General features: G+C 39.9%; 1 protein-coding gene across 1 annotated transcript in view; it reads left to right on the plus strand.

Moving 5' to 3' along the window:
- Positions 1 to 24,962, plus strand: part of LOC133862816 (protein transport protein SEC23 C) — a 47,443-nt gene that overhangs the window by 16,882 nt on the left and 5,599 nt on the right. Inside the window, exons 8-10 of the mRNA XM_062298694.1 lie at positions 16,184 to 16,261; positions 21,456 to 21,617; positions 21,732 to 21,995. Of these exons, the coding sequence (XP_062154678.1) occupies positions 16,184 to 16,261; positions 21,456 to 21,617; positions 21,732 to 21,995 (504 nt within the window). The remainder of the gene's footprint in view (positions 1 to 16,183; positions 16,262 to 21,455; positions 21,618 to 21,731; positions 21,996 to 24,962) is intronic.

Genomic DNA, 24,962 nt, shown 5'->3' on the forward strand with positions numbered 1-24,962 from the left:
AGATTCAATGAGGCATACACTCGAGAACAGCCTTCTCAGGCTCAGGCCTATCTTTCTGCCCCATCCAGCAGCACTGATCAGAACTGGTACCCAGATTCTGGCGCTACACACCATCTGACATCTGATCTCGCCAATTTAAATATCAAGGCTGAAGACTACTTGGGCTCCGATCAAATCCGTATTGGCAACGGTAAGGGGCTCCCAATCAAACACATTGGTACAACTCGACTCTCTACCCCTAGTTCTCATTTTGATCTCCTTGATATTCTGCATGTTCCTCAAATTTCCAAGAATCTCATCTCTGTTCAGAAATTCACCACAGATACTAATACTTTCTTTGAATTCCATCCTTCCCATTTTTTCTTAAAGGACCGTCGCACGGGGAAACTCCTCCTCCACGGGCCGAATAAACATGGACTCTATCAATTTTTTCCCACAAATAAACATCCCCGTCATGCCATGGTGGGTGAACGTGTTTCTGCTTTTCAATGGCACTCACGGCTGGGCCATCCCACCTTGAAGGTTGTCCGCCATGTCCTTTCTCGTTTTCAGCTTCTAGTTGCTTCTCCAAATGACTCCACTGTTTGCACTGCCTGCCTTGGTGCAAAAAGCAAGCAACTCCCTTTTTCTTCAGCTTCCGGTTCTGCAAATTGTCCTCTTGATTTAATCTATACTGATGTATGGGGACCAGCCCCAGTTAGCTCTAGGTCTGGTGCTAAGTATTATGTTTCCTTTCTTGATGCTTATAGCAAATATACTTGGCTTTATCCAATATCCTTAAAGAGTGATGTTCTTTCAGTTTTCTGCACTTTTAAATTATATGTTGAACGGTTCTTTATGACCAAAATAAAAGCAATTCAATCCAATTGGGGTGGTGAATACCGTCCTGTCAATAACCTACTCAAGCAACTTGGCATTCAGCATCGTGTGTCTTGCCCACATACTCACCAACAAAATGGTGCTATCGAACGAAAACATCGCCATATTGTCGAAACCGGTCTAGCACTCCTCTCTCATGCTCATTTACCCTTCAAATTTTGGGATGATGCTTTTTCCACTGCATGCTATCTAATCAATCGCATGCCTACCACAGTTCTCCAAAATCATTCTCCATTTGAAACACTTTTCAAATGTTCTCCGGATTATCCCTTCTTACGCACCTTTGGTTGTCTATGTTGGCCCAACTTACGTCCATATAATTCAAACAAGTTTCAGCCACGTTCTGTCCCTTGTTTATTCCTCGGCTATAGTCCTCTTCACAAAGGCTACAAATGTCAACACTTGCCTACAAATCGCCTCTACATCTCAAGAGATGTTATTTTCAATGAATCTACTTTTCCATATACTCCTCCCTCATCCTCCCTTGAGTCAAATTCTTGCAATACTCGACAACAGCTCTCCCTGCCCATTCTCCTACCACAGTCAGCATCACAGCTCCCACAACCTGTCCTAGAGCCCTCCTCTCCAATTTCCTCTCCCTCTCTGCACTCTCCATAACTGCAGTCCCTCTCTTCAGCATCTTCCAGCTCTGCTGATTCCCCACTTCCAGCTGATTTTTCAGCTTCTTCAACTCTTCCTTTAGTTCCACCTACTTCTTCCCATCCCATGGTTACTCGTGCTAGAAATAACATCTCCAAACCTAGAGAGTTTACAGATGGTCGGGTTCGGTACCCCCTCCCGAGAGCCCTGCTTGCCGAGTCCTCTACTGATGAGATTGAGCCTACTTGTCATTCTACAGCTGTGAAGGATAAAAATTGGAGAGCTGCCATGAACACTGAATTTGATGCTTTACTACAGAACCAGACTTGGACCCTGGTTCCTCCTGAATTAGCTTCTAATATAATTGGCTGCAAATGGGTTTTTCGGATAAAGCGGAAGGCTGATGGATCGATTGAAAGGTACAAAGCAAGGCTAGTTGCTAAGGGATTTCATCAACAACCGGGCATTGACTATGGTGAAACCTACAGCCCTGTGATCAAACCTACTACGGTACGCATTGTTCTATCAATTGCTCTGTCCAATGGCTGGCCGATTCATCAAATTGACATACAAAATGCATTCCTTCATGGGAATATTTCTGAAGTGGTATTCATGTCTCAGCCTCCCGGTTTCACTCATCCTCAGTTTCCAGATCATGTTTGTAAACTCACAAAGGCTTTATATGGCCTCAAACAAGCCCCAAGAGCTTGGTTCTCCAGACTTAGTGGTAAACTATTGGAGCTTGGTTTTCATGGATCCAAATCAGACACATCTCTCTTCATCTATAAGTCGGCTGCTTACACTACTCTAGTACTCATTTATGTAGATGACATTCTAATCACATCATCTAAACCATCTGCAGTTTCTACACTTTTACAGACATTGAAACAGGAATTTGCTGTCAAAGACCTCGGGAAACTCCATTTTTTCCTAGGAATTGAAGTTCTTCCAAGCTCCACTGGTTTTATTCTGTCTCAGCATCGGTACATTTTGGACATTCTCAAAAGGACCAAAATGATTGAGGCCAAACCGATCAACTGTCCAATGGCATCTTCTACTCACCTCTCGGCTTTTGAAGGTGATTTATTCTCTGATCCAACTTTATTCCGCAGCACAGTGGGTGCATTGCAATACCTCTGCATCACAAGACCGGACATCTCATTCTGTGTGAACAAACTTGCTCAATTCATGCATAATCCCACGGATCTACACTGGCAGGCTGTAAAGAGACTCTTAAGGTATCTCAAGGAAACAGTTCAGTATGGTCTTCACTTCTACCGTGCCCCAACAGCCTCCATTGAGGCCTATTCCGACGCAGATTGGGCTGGAGACCAAGATGATCGTCGATCTACGGGTGGATATTGTATTTTCCTTGGGAAAAATCTTATTTCATGGAGCTGTCGAAAGCAACACACTGTTGCACGCTCCAGCACCGAGGCCGAATACAAATCCCTAGCAAACACTGCAGCTGAACTCTCCTGGATTATGTCTCTATGTTCTGAACTTGGGCTCAGCTTTACACGTCCTCCTACACTATGGTGTGACAACATCGGAGCTACTTACCTATCTTCAAATCCAGTTTTCCATGCACGAACAAAACATGTCGAAATTGACTTTCATTTTGTTCGAGACATGGTTGCTAAGAAGACCATCCGCATTCAATTCATCTCCAGCAAGGATCAACTAGCGGATGTTCTCACCAAGCCTCTCTCCTCCGCACGTTTTGCTTTCCTTCGTACCAATCTCAACGTTCTCCCTATACCGTTAAGATTGCAGGGGCATGTTAAAGACATATCTACCCCTCAGCTAGATATGTCTTCTCGAGATAAAGTTCCTAATTCTATGCGCGCTCAAGATGAAGATAAAGATAAAACCTAGATTATAGGAACTAGTGATAAGATAATATTTTGAATTCAAATACTCAGATTAGATTGTAGTGTTTCATTCCTATCAGAATTGTAGTCTCATAAACTCATGTAACTATGTTCTAGTTTATCTATATATACAAACAGCCTCTACCAACATTTGGTAAGGCAGCACAAACACAAATCCTTATATTTTATTTCGATGGTGAGGTTTGTAGATGATAATCCGAGGTTAGTGGTGGACTGTTCTACACTAGAGTCTCCTACGGCTGATAAATTTGAAATTTCAAACTTGCGCACGTGGAGTAAGTTGGTCATAGGTTTTAACATGGTATTGGGCCGGGCTGCAAGGAAGTTTCTAGGCTGGATTACAAGGTTTGGCCTTGTTCGTAAACGTACTGGTCTTCGAATGGGCCGTTTCCTGCCTAAATCCAAAGTCTCCCAGCCGTTGAGACTTTGCCGGAGATGTCGCCAAAGATATCTTTTGGGGTGTTTTTGGGTCTTTCTTCTCCAGGGGGTGGGTCGTCTAGCTGTTTGAAGACTGACCCAGCATCGTCTCTAGTCAAGTCGGCTTCCCTTCTCATCTTCCCCTCTTTGCCGACTCCACAGCTGTCAACTCTAGCGATTCTGGTTGCTCCTTCGGCTCCGGCTGGGCTGTTAGTGAGTTCTGAATTTTCTAGTAGCTCGTGTGGTGCAGGGCCTTCTGTCTTCGTTCCTCATCTTCTCTTAGGGGCTTCTGTGTTGGGGGAGAAGATTCGTTCTTCCGCCCCCCCCCTGCTGCATATCCAACCTTTTCAGCCTTATTACAGGAGGGCTAGGGAGCTTAGGGGTAGGTCATTCTGTGAAATGGAATGATGGGTTATTATCAGATTCTCTGGAAGCTTCAAAGTTGTCTGTGGGTCTTGTTCTCAATAAGGTTACGGGTGCTGTGCCTCCAGCGAAGAAGAAGACAAAGCTTCCAGTAAAGCAGGGCCTTTTTAGGAAGGGGTTTCTCAACCTTCCCTCGATAGTTTCAGTCCCTCCCGCTTCGCCTTGGGAGGTCAACGATGTTGCGGTGGTAGGACCTTCCTCCCCTCCGAAGCGTTGCATCATTCCTCCTTCCTTTAGGGAAATGGATTCTCCCAATCCCGGAATTAGCTTGTTGGCTTTGATCATAACGGGGAGATTGTGGTTTGGGAGGAGAAAGATGATTATTGGGATCGATTGCCCTTGGATTGGGCATCAGATGGGGCTTTTGGGGAGGAGGCCATGGCAATTTGGGATTCCATGGAAGAAGATTTCCAGCGGGATAAGATGATTGCAAGCCAAAAGTTTATAGGAAAAAGAGAGCTTCTGAATTTGCATAGCTCCATCAATTATGGTGACGCGAAAGATCTCTTCAGGCGTAGGAAAGGCAAGCACACATGGTGTAGGTTGGTGTGCCTTGGCGGGTGGTGGGTTGCCCTGTATCTTAGTTGGGCTCTTTTGTAGTTTGCTTTTGGGTGTTTTTTCGGCTTCTGGGGTTTAGGTTTTGCGGGTTTTGTTGAGCTTTGCGGGTTAGCTTTGGCTGCTCTTGTGTATATTTCTTGTGTACTTAGGGCGCCTTACGCTTTTATTAATAAAGTTTTCTTACTTATCAAAAAAAAAAAATGTGGCATTAGTTATATAAAAGTTAGATACTATGTGGCTGTGAATGCCTGTGTGTAAAACATGGAGTTATTGATAGGCTGCTACTAAATGATAATCTAATGTGTTTGACCAAAGCATTATGATGTAGGAGAGAAGCTTTGATACCAAAATTGATGTAGAACAAAAGACGTGATATCAAATCTGATGTAAGATAATCTGGGCAGCAACTTGTTTTAGGGTTTAGGCAAAGCTATGGCTAAGATTTTGGTATGAAAGTAGGCTATTGTAAGGTTGTTTGATTAGGGTTTTGTAGTGGAAAGGGCTGGAAATATTAGAGAACGAGGGTTTCAATTAAGGTAAGGAGTGGGATTTAGTTTGAAGGCAAACAAAACGGGAAAACTCAAGTTCTAAGTTGCTGATCCTGGGCTGTGTGCAGTAATCCGAGAAGGGTATTTTGGTATTTTGGAGTCACTTATGAGCTATTTGATGGGTGGGTGATTTGAGGTTCTTTGGAGTTGAACTCTAAAGAAATAGTATATGAAAAATTGGTTCTAATATTGGTTCGAATTCAAAACACAATTGCTGGAAGCTCAAAAGAAAATTGAAAGAAGAAAAGAAAGAGACAAACCTAGGCATCACATCTAGTTTTCTTAAACATCACACTTAGGGCACGTTTGGTATGTGGAATAACTATTCCATTGAGAAAAGGAATAACTATTATTAGAAATGGAATACCTATTCATATTCATTAGTTTGATTGTAGCACTGGATTGGAATCCTGAATATGTTTTACATTGTTTGGTTCAGTGTAATACGCTGGTGAATAGAATCATATTGTAATAAAATTTTCTAAAAAACCTTAGTACAATTCTATTTTACATTTTTATGGACGACCTTTCAATTTTTTTTAATTAAATATAAACAGTTAGTTTTCAAGTTCTAGCTGTTATTTATTTTTTTTTTTTCAATTCATGCCACACAAGAATAACCAACACAATTAAATTCAAGCATGCTTCATTGTGGAGTGGATTTCACCATGTGTCTGAAATCCATATCAAAGGACCAAGCACAATGAGTTTAGGGTGTTCAAGTGGTCCGACACCTGCTTTAAATGATTTCTTTGTAGGTGATGTAGGACAAAATCCGGAGGAGAAATTATTGAAGCAGCAGAACCTCCAACTTTCATAGATGGAAAGAACTTAATTATATATCACGTAATCCCAAAACATAGTCCAAATGTTTTTTTTTTTTAATTAGTAAGTAGTGAAATGTTATAAACGATGTAGGCGCCCTTAAGCATACAAGGAGTATACAAAAGGATGCAAAAACGAAAAAGGCAAAAAAGACAAGAGAATGAAGAAAAAAAACACCCACAATAGAAAACCCAAACCATCCGCACAAAAACCCAACATTACATCACATCAAGAGCCCTCTTGCTTTTGCCCCGAGTAGAACCAAGACTCCTAGCATCATAATTGATTTCATACTCAAGGTTATGTAGTTCTCTATTCCCTTCTGCCCTTCAACCACTTGAGCCATGACATCCAAAAAACCCTTTACGTTCCCCTCAAAAGAGATCCCAACAGCTTGGAGGCACAACGTATCGTCGAAACCTACCTTGGAAGAACCTACAGCCTCTTCAGAAATACCTCCCCTCGAATATTCTCCCACCTCAAGAGGCGGGGTAGAATGGCTGGGCAGAATAAGGAACCCTCGCCAACACAAGTTGACCGGAGGCTCCCTAACTGCTACGGACTCCAAAGGTGGCGAAGGATGAATACCTAGCGGAGAAGGAGAGGCGGTGACCGCCACCAAAGACAACTATCAAATATGATAGAGCATTCATATTCCTTTAACACTCTGTATCTGCTATAAAACTTCAACAAATTGGTTCTTTATGTATAATTTTTCATTCAAACTACACCCATAACAAATCAAATTCTGAGAAGTCAATAACATCCAGAACCACCTTGTATAGATTATCCTTTGCGTCTCCTAGAAATTCATTTCAAATATTATGTATATGCTATAAAACTTCAACAAATTGGTTCTATCTCTCAATTTTCATTCAAACTATACCCATAAAAAAAAAATCCTGAGAAAAAAAGTAATACCCACTTCATGATCAAAGTGGGCGACAAACCAAAGGCGACGAGTCAAACTGAGAAGAAATTTGACGGTGACATTAGGATCGAATTGGGCGATGAAACAAACGAGCCCTTAGTCAAATATGAATCAAAGGCATGGCAAATTGGTGACCTGTCAAAGTACTCGCTCGACCCATGAGCCCTTGGACTCTACTGAGGCAGGACCTAGAGTTGCGCCTACTTGTGAACGAAAAAGGACTCGGCGGCGACAACTCAGGTCATCCTTGCATGGGTCTGGTAGCGAGCAGGGTGGAGCCAGCAAGGCTCCATGAGCAAACTTGCACGAGTCACCCTTCCGACAACTACCTCATCGTATACGAGAGCACTAGGCGAAGCAGGTGGCTTTGGTTGGTGCTCATCCATTGTAGAGAGAGAGGGTGACAAGAGAGAAAGAGGGACTAAAAAGATGTGTTGGGCTTTTCTCTCAATATTGACATTCCCATCGGAAAGAATAGCTATTCCTCTCATTTTTGGGAGGAATACGTATTTCCAGGAGTCTTGCTATGGTGGATCAAATTTAGTAGAACATGAGCTTTGCTAGAGCGGCTCATGATTGGGAGGTAGATGTCTTTGTCTCATTCTTCAGGGTGTTGTATTCAGCTAGACTGAGACGAGAAAGTGAAGATAAGCTCTGTTGGGTCCCTCCAAAAAAGAGTTGTTAAAGGTTAGATCCTTATATAGTGCCTTGGTATATAGTGAAGGCTCTCACTTCTCTTGGAAGAGTGTTTGGCAGAGTAAGGCTAGGGCATCCTTCTTCACTTGGTTGGCGGCATTAGGAAAGATCTTTACCATGGATAAAATTAGGAAGCGACATGTCATTGTGGCGGACAAGTGTTGCATGTGTAAGAGGAATGGGAAGTCTATGGATCTTCTTCTTTATTGTGACGTGGCTTGCGCCATCTGGACTGCCTTTTTTTTTTTTTCATTCAATTTGGACTATCGTGGGTTATGCCTAGATGTGTAGTCAACTTGTTTGCTTGTTGGTGGACTATCGAGTACGCGAAGTGCTGTTGTGTGGAAGATGGTGCGTACGTGCCTTTTAGGGTGTTTATGGAGGAAAATGAATGACAGAAGTTTTAAGGACCGTGAGAGAACATTGGAGAAGATTAAGTCATTTTTCTTCAAAACTTTGTATCTTTGTATCTTTGGACTGTGGCTTATGTTTCTCCTTTGACAATTAGTTATCATAATTTCCCTATTCTTTTTGGTCCTAGTTAGGTGTGCGCCTTACGCTTGTAATGATAGTAAAAAAATAACCAACCAAATGGAATAGTTATTTCACAGGAATAGCTATTCCATTCCTGACTCTAATCCACGTACCAAACGTGCCATTAGGGTTTCCTTGGCATCACACCTTGGAAAAAGGTTTTGTCACACAATCTTCAAGAGCATTCATTAATGGAAAGTCTTTATTTAACCATCATAGAAAAAAATCATTACATCTATATTTATTGGCGTCTAATAAGTATGATGTACTGTTATACTTATCAAAAAAAATATTTATTGGCGTCTAATGCCTAACCTTAATGGACTTACCAAAATAACTACTGAATTCCACAAATAAAACTCAATAACATAATGAAACCCAAATAAAATATAATGCACTCAAATTTCTGCCTATACCTAAAAATCTGAAAATTATTAAATATCGGAACTCCTAAAATTAATAATATAATCAACTCGTCCTCGAGTGTTGAAATGTTGAAGTACAATGATTCTTGGCTTCATTAGTTAATCTATGACTTTTTGTTTCTTTTTTTGTTTGATGCAGCAATAATGATAGTAATACATCCATCATTTCAATTGGACCATTAAAAATTTCAGTGTGACCAAAAATTCAATATTTTGAAAAGTCGTCGTAGATGATATGGCCTCATTTTAATATGCAGCATAAACCAAGAAATGAGACACCTTGTCCCCTCTGTTCTTTGCTTATATCTTGCATCATTTCCGCCCAATTTGTTCACTTTCTGTTTCATACATTGTTTTTATCTCTCTAAAGTTTTGTTTCATCATCAGGTCTTTTTTTTTTTTTTGTTTCAACTTTTACTTCATGGGAAATGGTAGTCAAGGCTGGTTTCCACACTTCTAATTCATGACCTAACGACACCTTATAAACACATTTTTCCATATCATATCTTCCTTTGATTCTAACTCCAAGTTTTCCTTGAATTCCTTTAATAAGAACTCATCTTCTTGCATCTCCAACTTGGAAGTTTTTTTTGTCGCTCAATGAACAGCTTTTATCCTTAACTAAATCAGTTGAGTACTCATACATAGATTGTAAAAACTTTTGTAAAGAAGAAACATCAGTGCAGTCCTTGGACAAATTAATTAGTACTCTAGGCATTTTTGCAGGTTGATTAGCGGCTGGTTTTGTGGTCTATCACTACAACAGGAATTTTTACCTCCCCTTCGTTGTCTTTGTTTTGAAACTTCTCTTTGTCAAGTAATTTGAGAACTTTCTTCACAACAAATGCTTCGGCCTTTAATTTTTCAATTTGCTGTTTCAGCTTACAAATTGAGTCTTACTTTTTCGTTAGATCTCCAATCCTCTATGAATGTTTCCCACATGATAGCTGTATCAAGAGCTTCTTCAAGATCTTCATAGTACATGAGGCATCTTATCTTTAAGGGGAAAATTCACTTATAACCTCTGATCTTTATCATGTTTGTAATTAAGTACTCAAGCTTTAAAAAGTGTCAATTTAAGGTATTCATATTTTAATTTTTTTCAATTTCAATCATTCGTTAGAATTTTCTATTAAATCCTGTCAAAATTTTTAAAATAGCCCTATTTTCTTTTAGGAAAAAAAAAAGAAAAAAATTGCAAGGATTAGGTGTTAGTCAGAATTTAACGGAATATGTAAAAATACCCATGCCTGAATCTTTGAGCAATAATTTAAATGTTATTCAGAATTTAACGGAATTTGCAAAAATACTCATGGCTGAATCTTTGAAAACTTATGTAATTTATTTATTTTTTATTTAAAAAATACAGGAATATTTTGAAAATTTTGATAGGATTTAACGAAAAATTCTTATGGAAGGTTGAAATTGAAAAAAAATCGAAATATGGATACCCTAAATTGACACTTTTTAAAGTTTGAGTACTTGATTGAAAAAGTAATGAAAAATCAAGAGTTTAAGTGAAGTTTTCCCTTATTTAATTCATATATAAACCCACTTTTAAATCGAGTAATAGTTATACGTTCACTTTCAACTGTTCCACGCTTAAGAATTAATTCCTTGTATTTTCTTGCATAATCACTTCCACATAAATTGCCTTGTTGAAGAGTATAGAGCTGATCAAGAAGAACATCCTGTAGATCATCTCGTACAAGAATCTCTTCTTTAAAAAGCGATTTAACCTCTTGCCATGTCAACCTACTCTTATCTTCCACGATGTGAAAACATCAAGTGGCTCCTTGCTTTAATACCAAACTGATGTAGAACAAAAGCTTTAATACCAAAATGGATATAGAACAAAATGTGATGGCAAATCGGATATAGGAGAATCTAGACAGCAATTTGTTTTAGGTTTAGGACATGCTACGTCTAAGATTTTGGTAGGGAACTATGGCTCTGTAGGGTTGTTTGGTTAGACTTTTGGTGGAATCATTTGACGTGTGGTATATAGTGGCAAACCACTCTGTCTTAGTATGGAGGACCTGTGCACTTAGGAAATTTAATCACCTTTTCCTTTCAAACTACAAGTGCATTATGGGCAGATGAGTTGGCATATAAAAACATTCCTTGTTGTCTCTTAGTGAATTGATTTAAGTGCATGTGCAGCCTCCATTTGAAGGTTAGATGGATAACTGAAAATGTCCGCGACAAAGTACAAGTGCATTATGGGCAGATGAGTTGGCATATAAAAACATACCTTGTTGTCTCTTAGTGAATTGATTTAAGTGCACGTGCAGCCTCCATTTGAAGGTTAGATGGATAACTGAAAATGTCCGCGACAAAATGGCTTTTGGCAAAATACCAAAGCCGGCATTAACTAGCTCTAGATGTAACATTAGAGGTTCTTCCTTAACCATAATGTCACTCAATCCCAAGGCAAAATTCTGTTGTCCTTTTTCAAGAGCCAAAATCTCTACCTAGGAAAAGCTACATAAAGTTTGTATATAGTGAAGGGAGATCTCTAGATTTCTAATTGCTAACCATCACTTCCCTTTTATGCATATAAGCATGCATGCACCGACTCTCAAATTAATGCTTGGGAAGTCAAGATAATGCAATTCCTATAATGAGCCCAAAACGTTGAGAGAAAGATATTTGGTAAGAGTTAGGGCATAACATATCTGCTTCCCTTCAATGATTGATTTCTTATGTGCTCCATATAATATTGAACTCATGGTGTTTATTTACATATATGTACCATGTGTTTGTGTGTGTGTGTGTCTGTTTTGATCCTTCTCCCGTGGTCGCCCCTACCCTAGTTTTGAATGACCACTTGCCAAAAACAAAATTAAATATGATAATATACGCCGTCCTTTTGTTGGAATGGTAGATCTCATATGCATGGAGATAGTATGGGTTGAAAAGTGTTACTGTTGTGCCTATGTTGTAACAACCCTTGGGAAAACGCTATCCATATTTGCCCTATTACTCCAGAAGGACATGTCAAGTTACAATTGGAGCTTTCTAGAATCATTTATAAAGCCTAGTCTCCTCTAGTAAGGAACCAATGTGGCACTTAGCATCCATAAATGGCTTTGTAATCAACTCACTCAATATGGGCAATTTATCTTCCTACTATTTTTTGAGGTGTCACATATGTGGTGTGAATTGAGAGAAGTGCTTGTTAGAACTTGAAATTTTGGTGATGAGAAATTGTTAGTTTGAAGATTTCGTTTTGATTGGTTGGCTGCAACTGATTAATTCACTTCTAATTCTCTGTGTTTTTAGATCTTCTTAAGTTCTCAGCTTTGGATATTATGTTTTGTTTAATGGTGTTTCTCTTCTATACCTCCAATGTGTTAGGGTTGGGCCTTGTTTTGTGCCTCCTCTTTTTTTTCTCTTTTTTTTTTTTTTTTTTTTTTTTTTTTTTTTTTTTTTTTTTTTTTTTTCAAACTGTTTACAAAAACGTATTTTTTATTTTGAACTTTGCTTATTTTAAATAAAAGGGAAACGGTAGAGGCCAGAACGTAGGAGACAGAAATCTAGGGTCTTGTGGTGGAGGGAGGGGGATAAAATACGAAATTTTTTCACAGGGTGGCAAATTCTCATAGAAGAAATAACCAAGTGGATTCTTTAGTCATCAACGGTTCCATTTCTTCTAACTCTACGGAAATAAAGGAACATATAGTGTAATTCTACAATCAATTGTATTCCGAACAATTTTCTTGTCGACCAAAGGTGGATGGCTTGTCTTTCCTTTCTATTGCTGCGAAAGAGAGTAAGTTGTTGGAAAGAGATTTTGAGGAGCAAGAAGTGTAGGAGGTGTTGAGGGGTTTGAATGGTGACAAGGCGCTGAGGCCAGATGGTCTAAGTATGGCCTTTTTCCATAAGTGTTGGGAGGAAATGAAATAGGACATCATAGTAGTTTTGAGGCCAGATGGAGGTAGATGTTTCTGCAGAGGGTGGTCGGAAAGGTATTATCTGACTCCTCGAGGGTCATGGTGGATGGGGCTGGCGTAGGTTTGCGGGTGAGTTACGGCAGACGTTGGCTCTCCTCGGAGCTAAAGAGTGGCCTCAAGTTTTTAAGGTGCCTTCCTTGGAGGGGATACAGAAGGGGGGTTCCGGTCGTTCATATGCAGCCGTGCTACGCTCGGTTGTCAGTGCGGATGAGAAGACGATGAGGTTGAAGTCGATGTCAGCGACTCCTCTCGATCTGCCTCCACTGGTGTTGGCCAAGGGTGGTGAGGAGGTGTGAGCGTCAACGACTTGTCTCGGCGTTGTAGTGAAGAAGACGACAGGTTCCAAGGGCATTTCCGTCTTTCGCTGGTTGAAGGTGTTTCTAGGGTTTTCTCGTGTAGTGTTGGACCGGGTCAGAGGAGTTTTGGGTCGGGTAGTTGGGTTGGGTCCTAAGCCCAATGGCTTCAGGTCTAAATCTGTTAGCAAGAAGCCCATTATCTCCTTTGCACCGTTTTGGAAGGCTTCAGGTTAGGGTGTTAAGCTTCTTTTCAGGTCTTTCCTTCAACCCAAAGTCTCTGGGCATGGTCCTTCGGCTCCGGCTGGAACTCTTGGAGCTTCTACTCATTCCTCCTCGCCGAATTTCTTGACGAAGGATTTGTTTGTCCCTGTGAGCTCCGGCCCCTCTCCTTCGGTGTCTCCGCTTGAGCATGAGTCAGCTTTGGGGTCTTTAGATACTTCTCTCAAGCATGAGGGGCCGGTTTTGGATTCAGAAAATAATACCTTCTCTACCGTGGTAGACTCGATGATGGGGTTGTCGGAGGTCGGGTCTGAGGTTTTTTCGGAGGTTCAACAAGATGGGCTCGATCCTCAGCCCAGTATTGTCGGGTCGCTCGCGCCAGATTGAGCCAAGTTGTCTTCTTTGACAACGGTTATACTATGATTGGGTCTGTTTCTTTTGGTGTTTCTCAAACAGAGGGGATTTCTTTGGGTGGCAACGAGGATTCTCTGATGGATGTGTTCCCTCCGTTGGAAGTGGAGTATGGGCTGCAGTCTGTGACCCAAGCACTGCCGATTTTTCAGTCCTCTCCTTCAAGTCCAGTTGTCGATGATCTGGCACCAATGCGGGACGAGACTCACAACTCTCAATCTGTTAAGAAGACCCAGTACACGACAAGTGCAGATGGGGGTTTTCTTTGGCGGGGTTTTTTGAATTCAAGGCCCTCAAGGACTCGGGGTTGCTCTCCTCCTCCAGTCCCTCACCTCTAGCAGCCGTTGGAAGTTTCTTCGGCGCAAGTCAGTGATCTTGAGGGTTTTGTGGTTGATCCTCAGTTGTCTGCAGCAAAGGTTGCTTCTCCCTCCTATTTGGGTTGTAGCTCCTTAGACATTCCTCCTGATGATAAAGATGGGGTGTCGAATGGTGTGGAGATTGAGGATCCCTCCTTGGAGTTTACGGATGCCATTGAAGATGACCTTCTTTGGATTGTTAAGCTTGGGCGTCCAAAGAACAAAGCTATGAGGGAGTTGTGGAATCTAAATAGCTTTATTAACTACGGCAATGCGAGCGAGTCCTCTTGGTGAGGGAAAGGTAAGGCTAAAGCTTGGTAGCATGTTTGCTCCTTGTGTTTTCTGGGTTTGACGGTCCTAGTGTAAAGGGTTTTTTTTTTGTTGGTCTGTTTGGGCTTCCTCTTGTGGGCTGTTTTGTGTTGTCTACGTGTTTGAGGGTCTTAGGGTTGAGGGTTTTCTTGGGTTTATTGGGGTTTCTTCTTGAGGGCGGTCTTTTATGGGCTATTTTGGCTGTTTTTGCACATACTTCCTGTGTACATAGGGGTGCCGTCGATTTTTTTAATAAAATTTATTACTTATCAAAAAAAGTAATGTACGGAGAAAGGTTGCCTGGGTAGCATATAATTTGTAGTTTCGAGGCGGGAATATTCACTGGAATGTAATTTTTACTAGACCAGTTTAGGATTAGGAGTTGGAGGTGGTATTATCTTTCTTTGAGAGGTTGTATTCTTTCAGACTAAGACTAGGAGATGAGGATAGAATAGGATGGAGTTTGAAGTGTAAGTCGTTTTATCAAGTACTCACTAGCCTGAATGGATCCCATTTTTCTTGGAAGAGTATTTTGAGAGTCAAGACTCCGTCGAGGGTGGCGTTTTTTGTGTGGACAACGACCTTAAGAAAAATATTGATGTTGGATAATTTGAGAAAGAGAAATGTTGTGGTGGTTGAGTGGTGTTGCACGTGCAAGAAGTAGTGTCCATTGATCACTTATTGATTCATTGTGAAGTTCAATTCTTAATCTGTTTGGTGTAGATTGGGTTATGCCTAGACGGGTGCACGATTTGTTGGTGAGTTGGAGAGGACAGGTAGGGCTAGGTACAATTATGGAAGTATGGAGGTTGGCTCTATTCATTTTAATGTGGTGCCTTTGGAGAGAGCGGAATGCTTAGAGCTTGGAAGATATAAAGACTTAGGTGGTAGAGTTGCGGTAGAACATGTTCAACACTTTCTTTACTCAGATATCAGCACATCATAGTTTGCTTATTTCTAGTTTTGCAGATTTTTCAAACTTTTGCTTGTTTACTTGGATATCAGCACATGGTAATTTATTGATATTGCAATTACATATAAAAAGAAAATTATTAGACTTCTTTGCAATTAGTGCTGGGTTTTGAAAAATGTTTTGGATCTCTTGTTAATATATATATATATATATGTATGTATGTATTTATATTTTTTTTTCCATATGTTGGACTCGTTTTTATGCATGTGCATTATATGTCGATAGTGTATCACTTCACCTGAAGAGAATGAAGACGTGATTTAATCAGAGTTGACATAATCTTCATGTTTGCATTGATTACGTATATCAGTGTGGAAACGATTTTTTGATAAATAAATTGTGTGAAATGTTGATTCTTATTAGCCAAAAAATTTAGAGATTATATTCCTTAATTTTATGCACCAATTTGTAATTGTTTTTATATTTGCCGAAGTGGCAATTGTTTCTTTTCAGTTGTGCATGATTGAAAATTGTGGCCAAGGATTCTTTTTTAAAGATAATGATGTGAGAATTGATTGTTGTTGGTGATTTGAGCTCCATGATTCACTTGTTTTAGGGGCACTTTTGTATACTTCCTGTGTATTAGGGTTGCGCCTCTCTGCGCTTTTTAATGATATGCCATTATTATAAAAAAAAAAATAAAAACAAAAATAATTCACTTGCTTTAGATAGTTGATAGCTGTGAATGAAAATATTATTATTTTTTTTTCTATAAATTTGGACGTTTGTTGTTATTCTTACTGGATTCCATCAAATTTGGGCCTTAAACCTTTTTTTCCATAAATTTCCTCTTTTATTTATTTTTTTTTATTTTTTTAAGATTTACATATATGCATGCTTCTCAACTTGATCTTAGGCCTTGACTCACCCTCCGCAGACTTATATTGGTTCTTTTGGAGATAAAGCATATAATTCTACTTTATATGCTGTAGGACTTGATTGCTGGATTTGACCAAGAAGCAGCTGTTGTAGTCATGGCACGACAAGTTTCTTTCAAAATGGAAACTGAGGTAATGATTATATTTTACATGGCTTTTTGTACTTTGTATTCGGGATATGATTAATGTAATATGAGTACCTCATTCATATTTGGTCTATATTTTAATAATAACATATAATATGTGAATTTCCTATTTGAAACATCTACTAATGTCTTGATTTTAGATCAACAATGAGATCTTTCTGTGATTGGGGCACTGATTCTTACTTGCAAGATCATTCTCTGTCCCCATAAATTATCAGCAATCCACACTACTTCTTTGTTGCCAGATATCCATATTGTCAATTTGTATACTTTTCTTAGGTTTATTGATTCGCTAGTTCATCAACGATAGTATAGTTATTTTTGTCCTCAGCTGCATTAGCACTCTGAATCATTGTTGATGAATCAACAGTTTTGTCTTTTTGGATAATGGTAAGTATTATATGCAAGAGGAAAAGAACTGTCCAGAAAAAGGCAAAAAGAAACTAGGTTGAGGGGAAATTTATACAAAGATTAACCCCTACTTACCACAACAAATAATATCTTGAATTAGATCACAAACATGTTGGGGCTGTTGGTGGTAGGATTTAGTGTTTCTTTCTCTCCAAATAGAATACACAGCTGCCACGAATATTAGTTTGCCAGTTAAGTTCTGGAAAGACTTTCCCCTAAACATTTGAGATACTCATCTAACGTTATTTTGTCAAGAGTCTTGGAGAGCACTGAGTGCAAAGATGGCCTCTTTCTGAGAAGGAGCAAGAGAATTAAGCTGAATCTGATCAAATGCAGCTTTATATTTATATCTTCTCCCGTTTCTCTTTCATGACTACTCCAGACTGCAGAAATTTTTACGTACAAATGAAGATTATAAAATTTCAATCATCACCAAGGAGATATTGAAAAATAATGCAAATTTGAAAAGAATCACGGAAGAAATCAATTACTCTTAGGCCAAATTGTAGAATAACTCAACTATAATTTTTGGGTTCTTTCTCCTGAAGTTCTCTCTTCCCCTCTTTTCTCCCTCTCGTCGGCGCATGTAGACATCTTCTATCGTCTGTGTGCTCTCTGATGTTGGCGTGGTTGGAGCCTTTGGTTTTGGTTGTCTATGATGGGTTTCTTGAGCTGGTTTGATGCAGGGCAATTTCTGTAATTTTCTGTAACCGTTTGTTGTGACTGTCATTTTTCTTAAGTAACCACAATGTAAGAATAGGATAACCTAGTATTAGCTGTAACACACTATAAATAAAAGATTACCAGCCTTTTGTAATAAGTTTTTGTCAATAAAATTTAGCTCTATAACTCTTATTGACTATTGCTGGGAAGTGGGTAGATTAGACTCTCTCTCTCTCTCTCTCTCTCTCTTTCTGTTAGCTTTCGAATCCTTAGATTGTCTTTCAATGGTGAGATCTTTGTGCTGGTGGTCGGTCGAAGCTAAGGAATTTGCTTTGTCAGTGGTCGGTGGCTTCACTGGGATCAGGATTTATGAGAAACATCAAGGAGTGACGAGGTCCATTCTGTTAGGAAAAGACAAGGCTGCATGACTGCTCAAGTTTTTCAAGGATCTGGTAACAGTTCAAGACAGTAGAGTGTTCTGGAACCAATCCATTTCCGGTTTCCCTCGGATTCTTGCCCAACAATGCTCTAATAGGCACGGGTTTTTTCTTATCATAGAAGAATATGAGGGTAGGAGAAGAAGTGGTTCTGTCTTGGTGCCGAAAGGGAGAACTGGTGAAGGTTGGGAGCGCTTTGGGGTGGAGCTTCGTTTAACTTTCAACCGTCTTCTCGTTGGACCTTCAAGTTATTCGAAGCAACCTTGTTCGACAGATAATACACATTCCAAGCCTAAACCCAAGTTGAGGAGGATTTATGTTGAGGTTCTGAGATCCTATTTGCCGAAGGGAGAAGAACATAATGTTGGTGATGGACAGCAAGCAGGAACCAACAATTTCGTGTGCCTTCTTTCAGCCAGTCCAATTCCAGCTGTGTGGGTTCTGGAATACTGTCCCAAGGAGGAGGTTTCAAGTGTTTTAAGTGTGGTGAACCTGGTCATCGATCTTCGGATTGTAGAAAGATAATGGGGAATCGCAATAAAGTACTCTTGTTGGAAGAAATTGAGGAGACGGAGCAGGATATTGAACTTCCTGTTTATGATCAGCCCCTAAATGAAGAGATTGGAGGAGATTTTGAAGATGAAGAGGGTCAAGTATTTATGATGAGAAAGACTCCTTGTGCCAAAGTATGAAATCAAGGAAGGTTGGTTGAGAAACAATATTTTCTACGCAACTTGTAGTATTGGTGGAAGGGTGTGTAATATGATTATAGATGGGGGTAGCTTTGAAAATTTGATATTTCAAGATGTGGTAAATAATCTGAACCTCAAAACTGAAGAACATACTCATCCTTATAGGCTTTCTTGGTTTAAGAAGGGCAATGATGTCAAGGTTACCAAGAGATGTTTGGTTTCATTTTCTATCCGGAGGAAGTATTTTGATGAGGTGTGGTGTGATGTGGTGCCTATGGATGTTTGCCATATTCTTCTTGGAAGATATTGGCAATATGATTGTCAAACCATTCATGATGGCAAGAACACTTACACTCTTTGCAAGGGGAATCAACAATACAATTTGCTGCCAATGAAGGAGAAAGTGTATGCTCTATCTTCTCAATAATGGCATCCCAAATAAAGAATGGGTTCTCTCTCTCGGGTTTTCGTCTGTAGTTCATCAACAACATAGGTAGGGTTAATGATTGGGGTATGATTAGGGATTAGGCTGAGATGGAACGTTGCTTCTCTGTGGAAGCTAAAGGGTTCTCCTTTTTGGTGAAGGTAGATGCTTCTAAGCTTTGCTTGAAGGAGAGGAGGAAGGGCTTTTGCGGGTTTATCTTTTTGGGTCTCCAATGTTCTGCGTGGTTGATGGTCACAATTGAGGAGGCATTGAAAGATCTAGTGAAGAAGGACTTCGTCGGCAGCGACCTTTTACAACGTAGCAACAAAGAAGAAGATAGAGACGCTGTTCGTGATTCCTATCGATCTGTTTTCGATTGTGTTGGTGAACGGTGGTGAGGAGATGCGAACGGCTAGGATTCCCTAGTTCGCTGGATGCTACTTCCACCGGCACAACGAAGAAGACGATAGAGACAAAGGGCAGTTTTTTCGTTCGCTTGGTGAAGATGCTTCTAGGGTTTTGTCGTTTTGAGCCGGATCGGGTTAGAGGATTTATGGGTCGTTTAGTTGGATTGGATTTTAAGCCCAAAGGCCTCAGGGCCAAGGCTGGCAGCAAGAAACCCATACACCTGCTCAAACCGGTTTACAAGTCATCGTGTGACGTTCCACATTGCCTGGGAATGAGGATGTGCTTATATGTATAAACACACCCTTCTTAACACAACGCGTTTTAAAGTCGTGATGACGATGAACCTATTAGAACTCCGTAGTTAAGCGTGCTTCTGCGAGAGTAGTACTAAGATGGATGACCTCCTAGGAAGTCTGGTTCGAGGGAGAAAAAGCGGACAATATTGTGTCGTCGGGGTGGGTTGCTACACGTTGGGTAAGGATTTTAAGCTTTTTTTTTTTTTTTTTTTTGAGATTTTCTTAGCAGGCCAAAGGACCTGGGCGTGGATTGTCGGTTCAGGTAGGAGACGACGGAACCTCCATTGAGACCTCTTCACCGAAGGTCTTGATGGAGGAAGGATATGGGCTTGAATTGGTTAGAGAAGTTTTTTCAATTGGGTCAGTGGCTGCATGCGATTTTCCTCCTGTGGTAGGCTCGGTTTTGGGGCTGCTAGAGTTAGGGTCAGAGGTGTTTCGCTCCACTGTTCGAGATGGGTTTGACCCGGGGAGCTTTGGTCTTGTTATTTCGGTATCTTAGTCCAGCTCTGACGGGCTGCTTGCACAAGATCCAGCTTCTTTGGAGATGTTGTCTTCAGTGTCTTTCGAAGCTTCCCTCAAGGCTGCAAGGTCTTCTCCAGCTCCGGAATGCTATGGTTTTGGGTATGTTGACATTCGCGGGGGGGGGGGGGGGGGTGGGGGGGGTTTACTTTGGGTGACAACAAGGATCCTCGGTGTCAGCTTATTTCACCTAAGCAGGTTCAGGTCTTTTCCGGTGGATCTTACTCAGGGGCAGTTGAGTTGGGAGAGAGGCAACGTCACTCTATTCCAGAGGCGTTGGTTTCTAAGCCGTTTCAGAATTACTATAGGAAGGCTAGGGAAGGTCGAGCAGTGCATTTGGATGAGGGGTTATATGCAGATTTTGTGGCCTCAATAAGGGTTGATACTGTCAGTGGGACTTAGTGCGATGCAGAGGTGCCCGGTGCGATGGTGGTGTGAGCTCCTCGTACAGCTAGGACCGTTGCCTTCGCACCACAAGCTCAAAAGGAGGTTGCTCAAGGTAGGATTGCAGGCACGTCCACTCACAGCTTTCGTGCCGCAGAAGGAGACAAGATTGTATGAGGTGATGGCGTGGTGGATTTCGGTGGGAACCTTCGAAAATAGAGTCAGCTAGAGAAATTAAAAGGGGAAGTGGTACGGGCTCTTGTGAATTCTCAATTAGAATTCAATGACCTACACTAAATCACAACTCAAAGCATGTTCTTCATTTTGTAAATATGAATCCCTTTTTCTTTTTTGATTGCGGTATGTAATTGACTCAACTAATGCTAAACAAGTGTATATAATCTGGTTTCTTTTGTAGGCTCGTTTTGGTGGTTTCTGTGTATATTTCCAGTGTACTTAAGGGACTCTTATGCTTTTTAATAAAATTTTCTTACTCAAAAAAAAAAAAAAACAGGTGTATATAATCTGGTACTTTCCACATTTTCTATGTAGGTTGGATTAGGTGTTCGATTTTATTATTTTGGCTATCCATCCATCCTAGCGTGAAAGTTGGAAACCATTCTTCACTTTTACTGAATAGTTAGATACCAGGGAAACTGATAAGAATAACCAACCACACTGTTATTGCTGCCTGATACAATGACACAAACTGTGAATGTCAGTTTGTTGGACATGTAGTAAGACTTCGTAAATCATACTCAAGTTACATAACTTTGCACAATTTATTGGAAAGATAAAATTATACACGAGTTAGTGTTTTAGATGTAAACTTGTATTTCACTCAATTAGTTTATTCAGCACATTTTATTTTCATTCTGATGACTTATGACTTGTTTGGTCATGATTGCCGTCGGCCATTTTGTGACATGATGGCATTGGTTTTCAGGCTGAGTTTGACCCTATAAGATGGTTGGATAAAGCATTGATAAATCTATGTTCTCGGTTTGGAGATTACCAGAAGGACAGTCCATCTTCTTTCAGCTTGTCTCCACGACTTTCAATATTCCCTCAGTTTATGTTTCATTTACGACGTTCTCAGTTTGTTCAGGTATATGGTAGTCTGTTTGTCTAATGTTTTTGTGGCATCCTTAAGTTGTAGTTCTAACATATTTGTCTTTTAGATCTTGTCATATAACTCTTAATTAAATTCTGTTTGTTGCAGGTTTTTAACAACAGCCCTGATGAGACTGCATACTTCAGAATGATACTGAACCGAGAAAATGTTGCCAATTCAGTTGTGATGATTCAGCCTTCATTGATTTCTTACTCATTTCATTCAGGCCCAGAACCTGCCCTTCTTGACGTGGCCTCCATTGCAGCTGACAAGATCCTGCTTTTGGACTCATATTTCACTATTGTTATTTTTCATGGTGTGACAATAGCTCAGTGGCGAAAAGCGGGATACCACAATCAGCCTGAACATCAGGTAATTTTTTGGGATGTGGATTATAGAGGTTAAACTGATGTAAACAGCATACATATACTGTTGCTCTAAGGCTTATGTAGACTGGTAAATTGGGGTAAGACAGGTCTTGATCTAAAGGGAGGATCAATATATTTTTGGTAAGTTCAATGGTGAAGATCATAACTTGCTTAGAAATTGGTTAATGTTGAACCATTGAAGTCAAGTGGAAACTTCAGTAAATTTAATTTACTGGGCTGACCTAATATGGTGACTTCACCCCTCTAGAATCTTAATGTGCTGAATATTTTGATTGATGTGTAGATGCTCAAAATTTGTGTAGAATTGATGTTTCTTTTTCTGTTCAACGTCTGTGTAGAATTGATGTTTCTTTTTCTATTTCTAATTTGTTTTAGGGTAATTCTGATAATATGTTAATCTCAATGTTATAAAAAATATTACTGACAAGTTTGACGTTTTATCTGCAACAAAGAAACAATAAAGATTCAAACCTAACAAAGCCAACAAATTGAAAGTCTCAGCAGTCAAAAAAGCACGCCTTAAACAACTTTGAATTCTAGAAAACGATGGATATCCAAGGCTTTGAAAAACATGAAAGTCCTGGAAATTTACGGTCCTAGGAAGAAAAACAGTGGATTAAGGTGAGCGGCAAAGGGTGAGAGAGAAAACTGTGATATTGGTAAACTGATCTGGAAAAGATTCAAAGACCCATTTTCATGTGTGTGAGGAAGAAGAAGATAAAACGTTCGGAGAGTTTTGAGCACCAAAGGGGGTGGCTCGCAAGCCGACCCCCTTCCCCCTCTCTCTCTCTCTTTTTTTTTTTAGGGTATTTTCTGTAAAATTTTTGATTTTAAGTTAGGGTATTTGAGTCTTTTCATGAATTTGACTGACGGAAGGGGGTTTTGGTATGTAAATGGTAGTTCAATGCTTTCTTTTTGTGAGGGTGTCAGTTCGTAGTGGCAGATTGACAATGACCGGTAATTCATAGGGAAAAAATGTAATTACCCCAAAAAGAGAAGAGATTAGAGTCAATGTGTCTTCTTCCATAGAATCAATGTGCTTTTTCCTCTCCCTTTTTTTTTTTTGTTCCTATTTCTGAAAAAGCTCTTGTTTTTAGTAAAGAGGGTGGGTCGGGAGTTGTCTTTTTCTTGGCAACACATGTTTGTTTTTTTGATTACGACAACTTCTCTTTGTTCTCAGTCAGAATATGAAATGCTATACACTATGTTTAACGTGTGACACAAAGTTAATTAAAGTTAGAACTCTTAACTTATTTTCGTAGAAACACAAAGAAACACAGAAAAGAGAGACAGTTAGAATCACTTTCAAAACTAGGATCACAAATGATTAAATATTTGCCTAGTATTCGAGTTTTTAAAGTTGGAAAAGATTGGGCAATGGGGTGAGTTCTATTGCCTTCATAATTCTCCCAGTTTGATTTCATGTTACAGCAGAATAGTGTCATTTGCAATAGGTGTTACGTGGTAATTATTAAATTGACCCCATCAAAGTTTATTTATATAAAATAGCTTTTAATTTGCCCAAAATCTACTAGCATCAGTCTAACCCATTGATATGTATTGAGGTTAATTTCCAGGTTCAATTCAAGGAGATATCAGAAGAATGAAGGAATTAACATCAAACAAATAAATTTACGTTACATTCTCAAATTCTTCGTGTACTTGTCTGAACTTTCATCCTACCCCAGAAGAATGAAGGCACATTGACTCTTCTCTCTACCCCAGAAAAAGACAGCTCCCAACCCACCCTCTTTACTAAAAACAAGAGCTTTTTCAGAAATAGGATAAGGAAAGGAGAGGAAAAGGCACATTGACTATACTCTTTTTCTTTTTCGATGAATAAAATCTTTCATTGATCAACACTCAACATACACTCCAGAAAGAAAACAAACTGGAACACAATCTCAAAACAGAGAAAGCCAACTCAGAGGCCAGAAATACATGCCTGAAAAAACGAAAACCACAAGTTGCAACCTCAAGTAGCAGAGGTCAACAAGACCAAAGCCACAAGATCAACAGCAAAAGCAGCCCCAAAAAGCACAAAACAGAGCAACACCAAACTGGCATAGAGACAACATACAACAAAAAAGCAACTGCCAAAAAAACCACTTCCTGCATCCTCAAGCTGAACCAACGGATGTGTGCAGGTTCCAACGAAACACTAAGCTATGATTGAGATGCTTGAATTGCCCATTAGCCACCAGCCTTGAATGAACTTCCCATCTAATACAATCCATAATAGATGAGGAATTATGAAGAAAAGCATTCCTCTGTTTCCAAAGATTATAAATAGTAGATCCCAAACACAACCTCCCCAATCGTGCTCTAATACCTCTGCCATTTAATTCCTTCAAGCCCCAATCTTCAATAGCATCCCAATCCAAAGGAGCATTAGAAATGGAACACTCGGTCGTGATATTAGACCAAATTCGACTACTGAAACTACACCTAAAGAGGAGGTGTTCTTGGTTCTCTTGGGCACCACGGCAGAATAAGCACAAAGTGCATCGAGTGTAACCCCACCCACACATTTTTTCCTTAGTGACCTATGCATTCCGGAAGATAAGCCATATAAAAAAGGAATGCTTAGGGATAGAAGTTGGAAACCATACCAATTTCCACCATCCTACAGCCGGGCACACCTCTCTTAATTTGTCCCAAGCATCAACACATTTATACTGCCCATTCTTAGCATTCCAAACAGTTAAATCAGTATCACCAAGCTCAACCTCAAAGAGTTTACTTTGAACTTCTATCAAAGCTTCAGAATGAGCAGGAGGCAAATCCACTCTCCGTTATTGATAGCAACTTCAAGTTTAGACTGTAAAGGGAAGCCAGAATCATGTACAATACGCTATCCAAACTTTTCCAAAAGATACCCTGCAGGGTGCCAGTGATCAAACCATAAAAACACCCTAGAGCCATTGCCAACTTTAAATCTGATAAATCT

This window comes from Alnus glutinosa, chromosome 3, assembly GCF_958979055.1.
Source record: "Alnus glutinosa chromosome 3, dhAlnGlut1.1, whole genome shotgun sequence".
Lineage (NCBI taxonomy): Eukaryota > Viridiplantae > Streptophyta > Magnoliopsida > Fagales > Betulaceae > Alnus > Alnus glutinosa.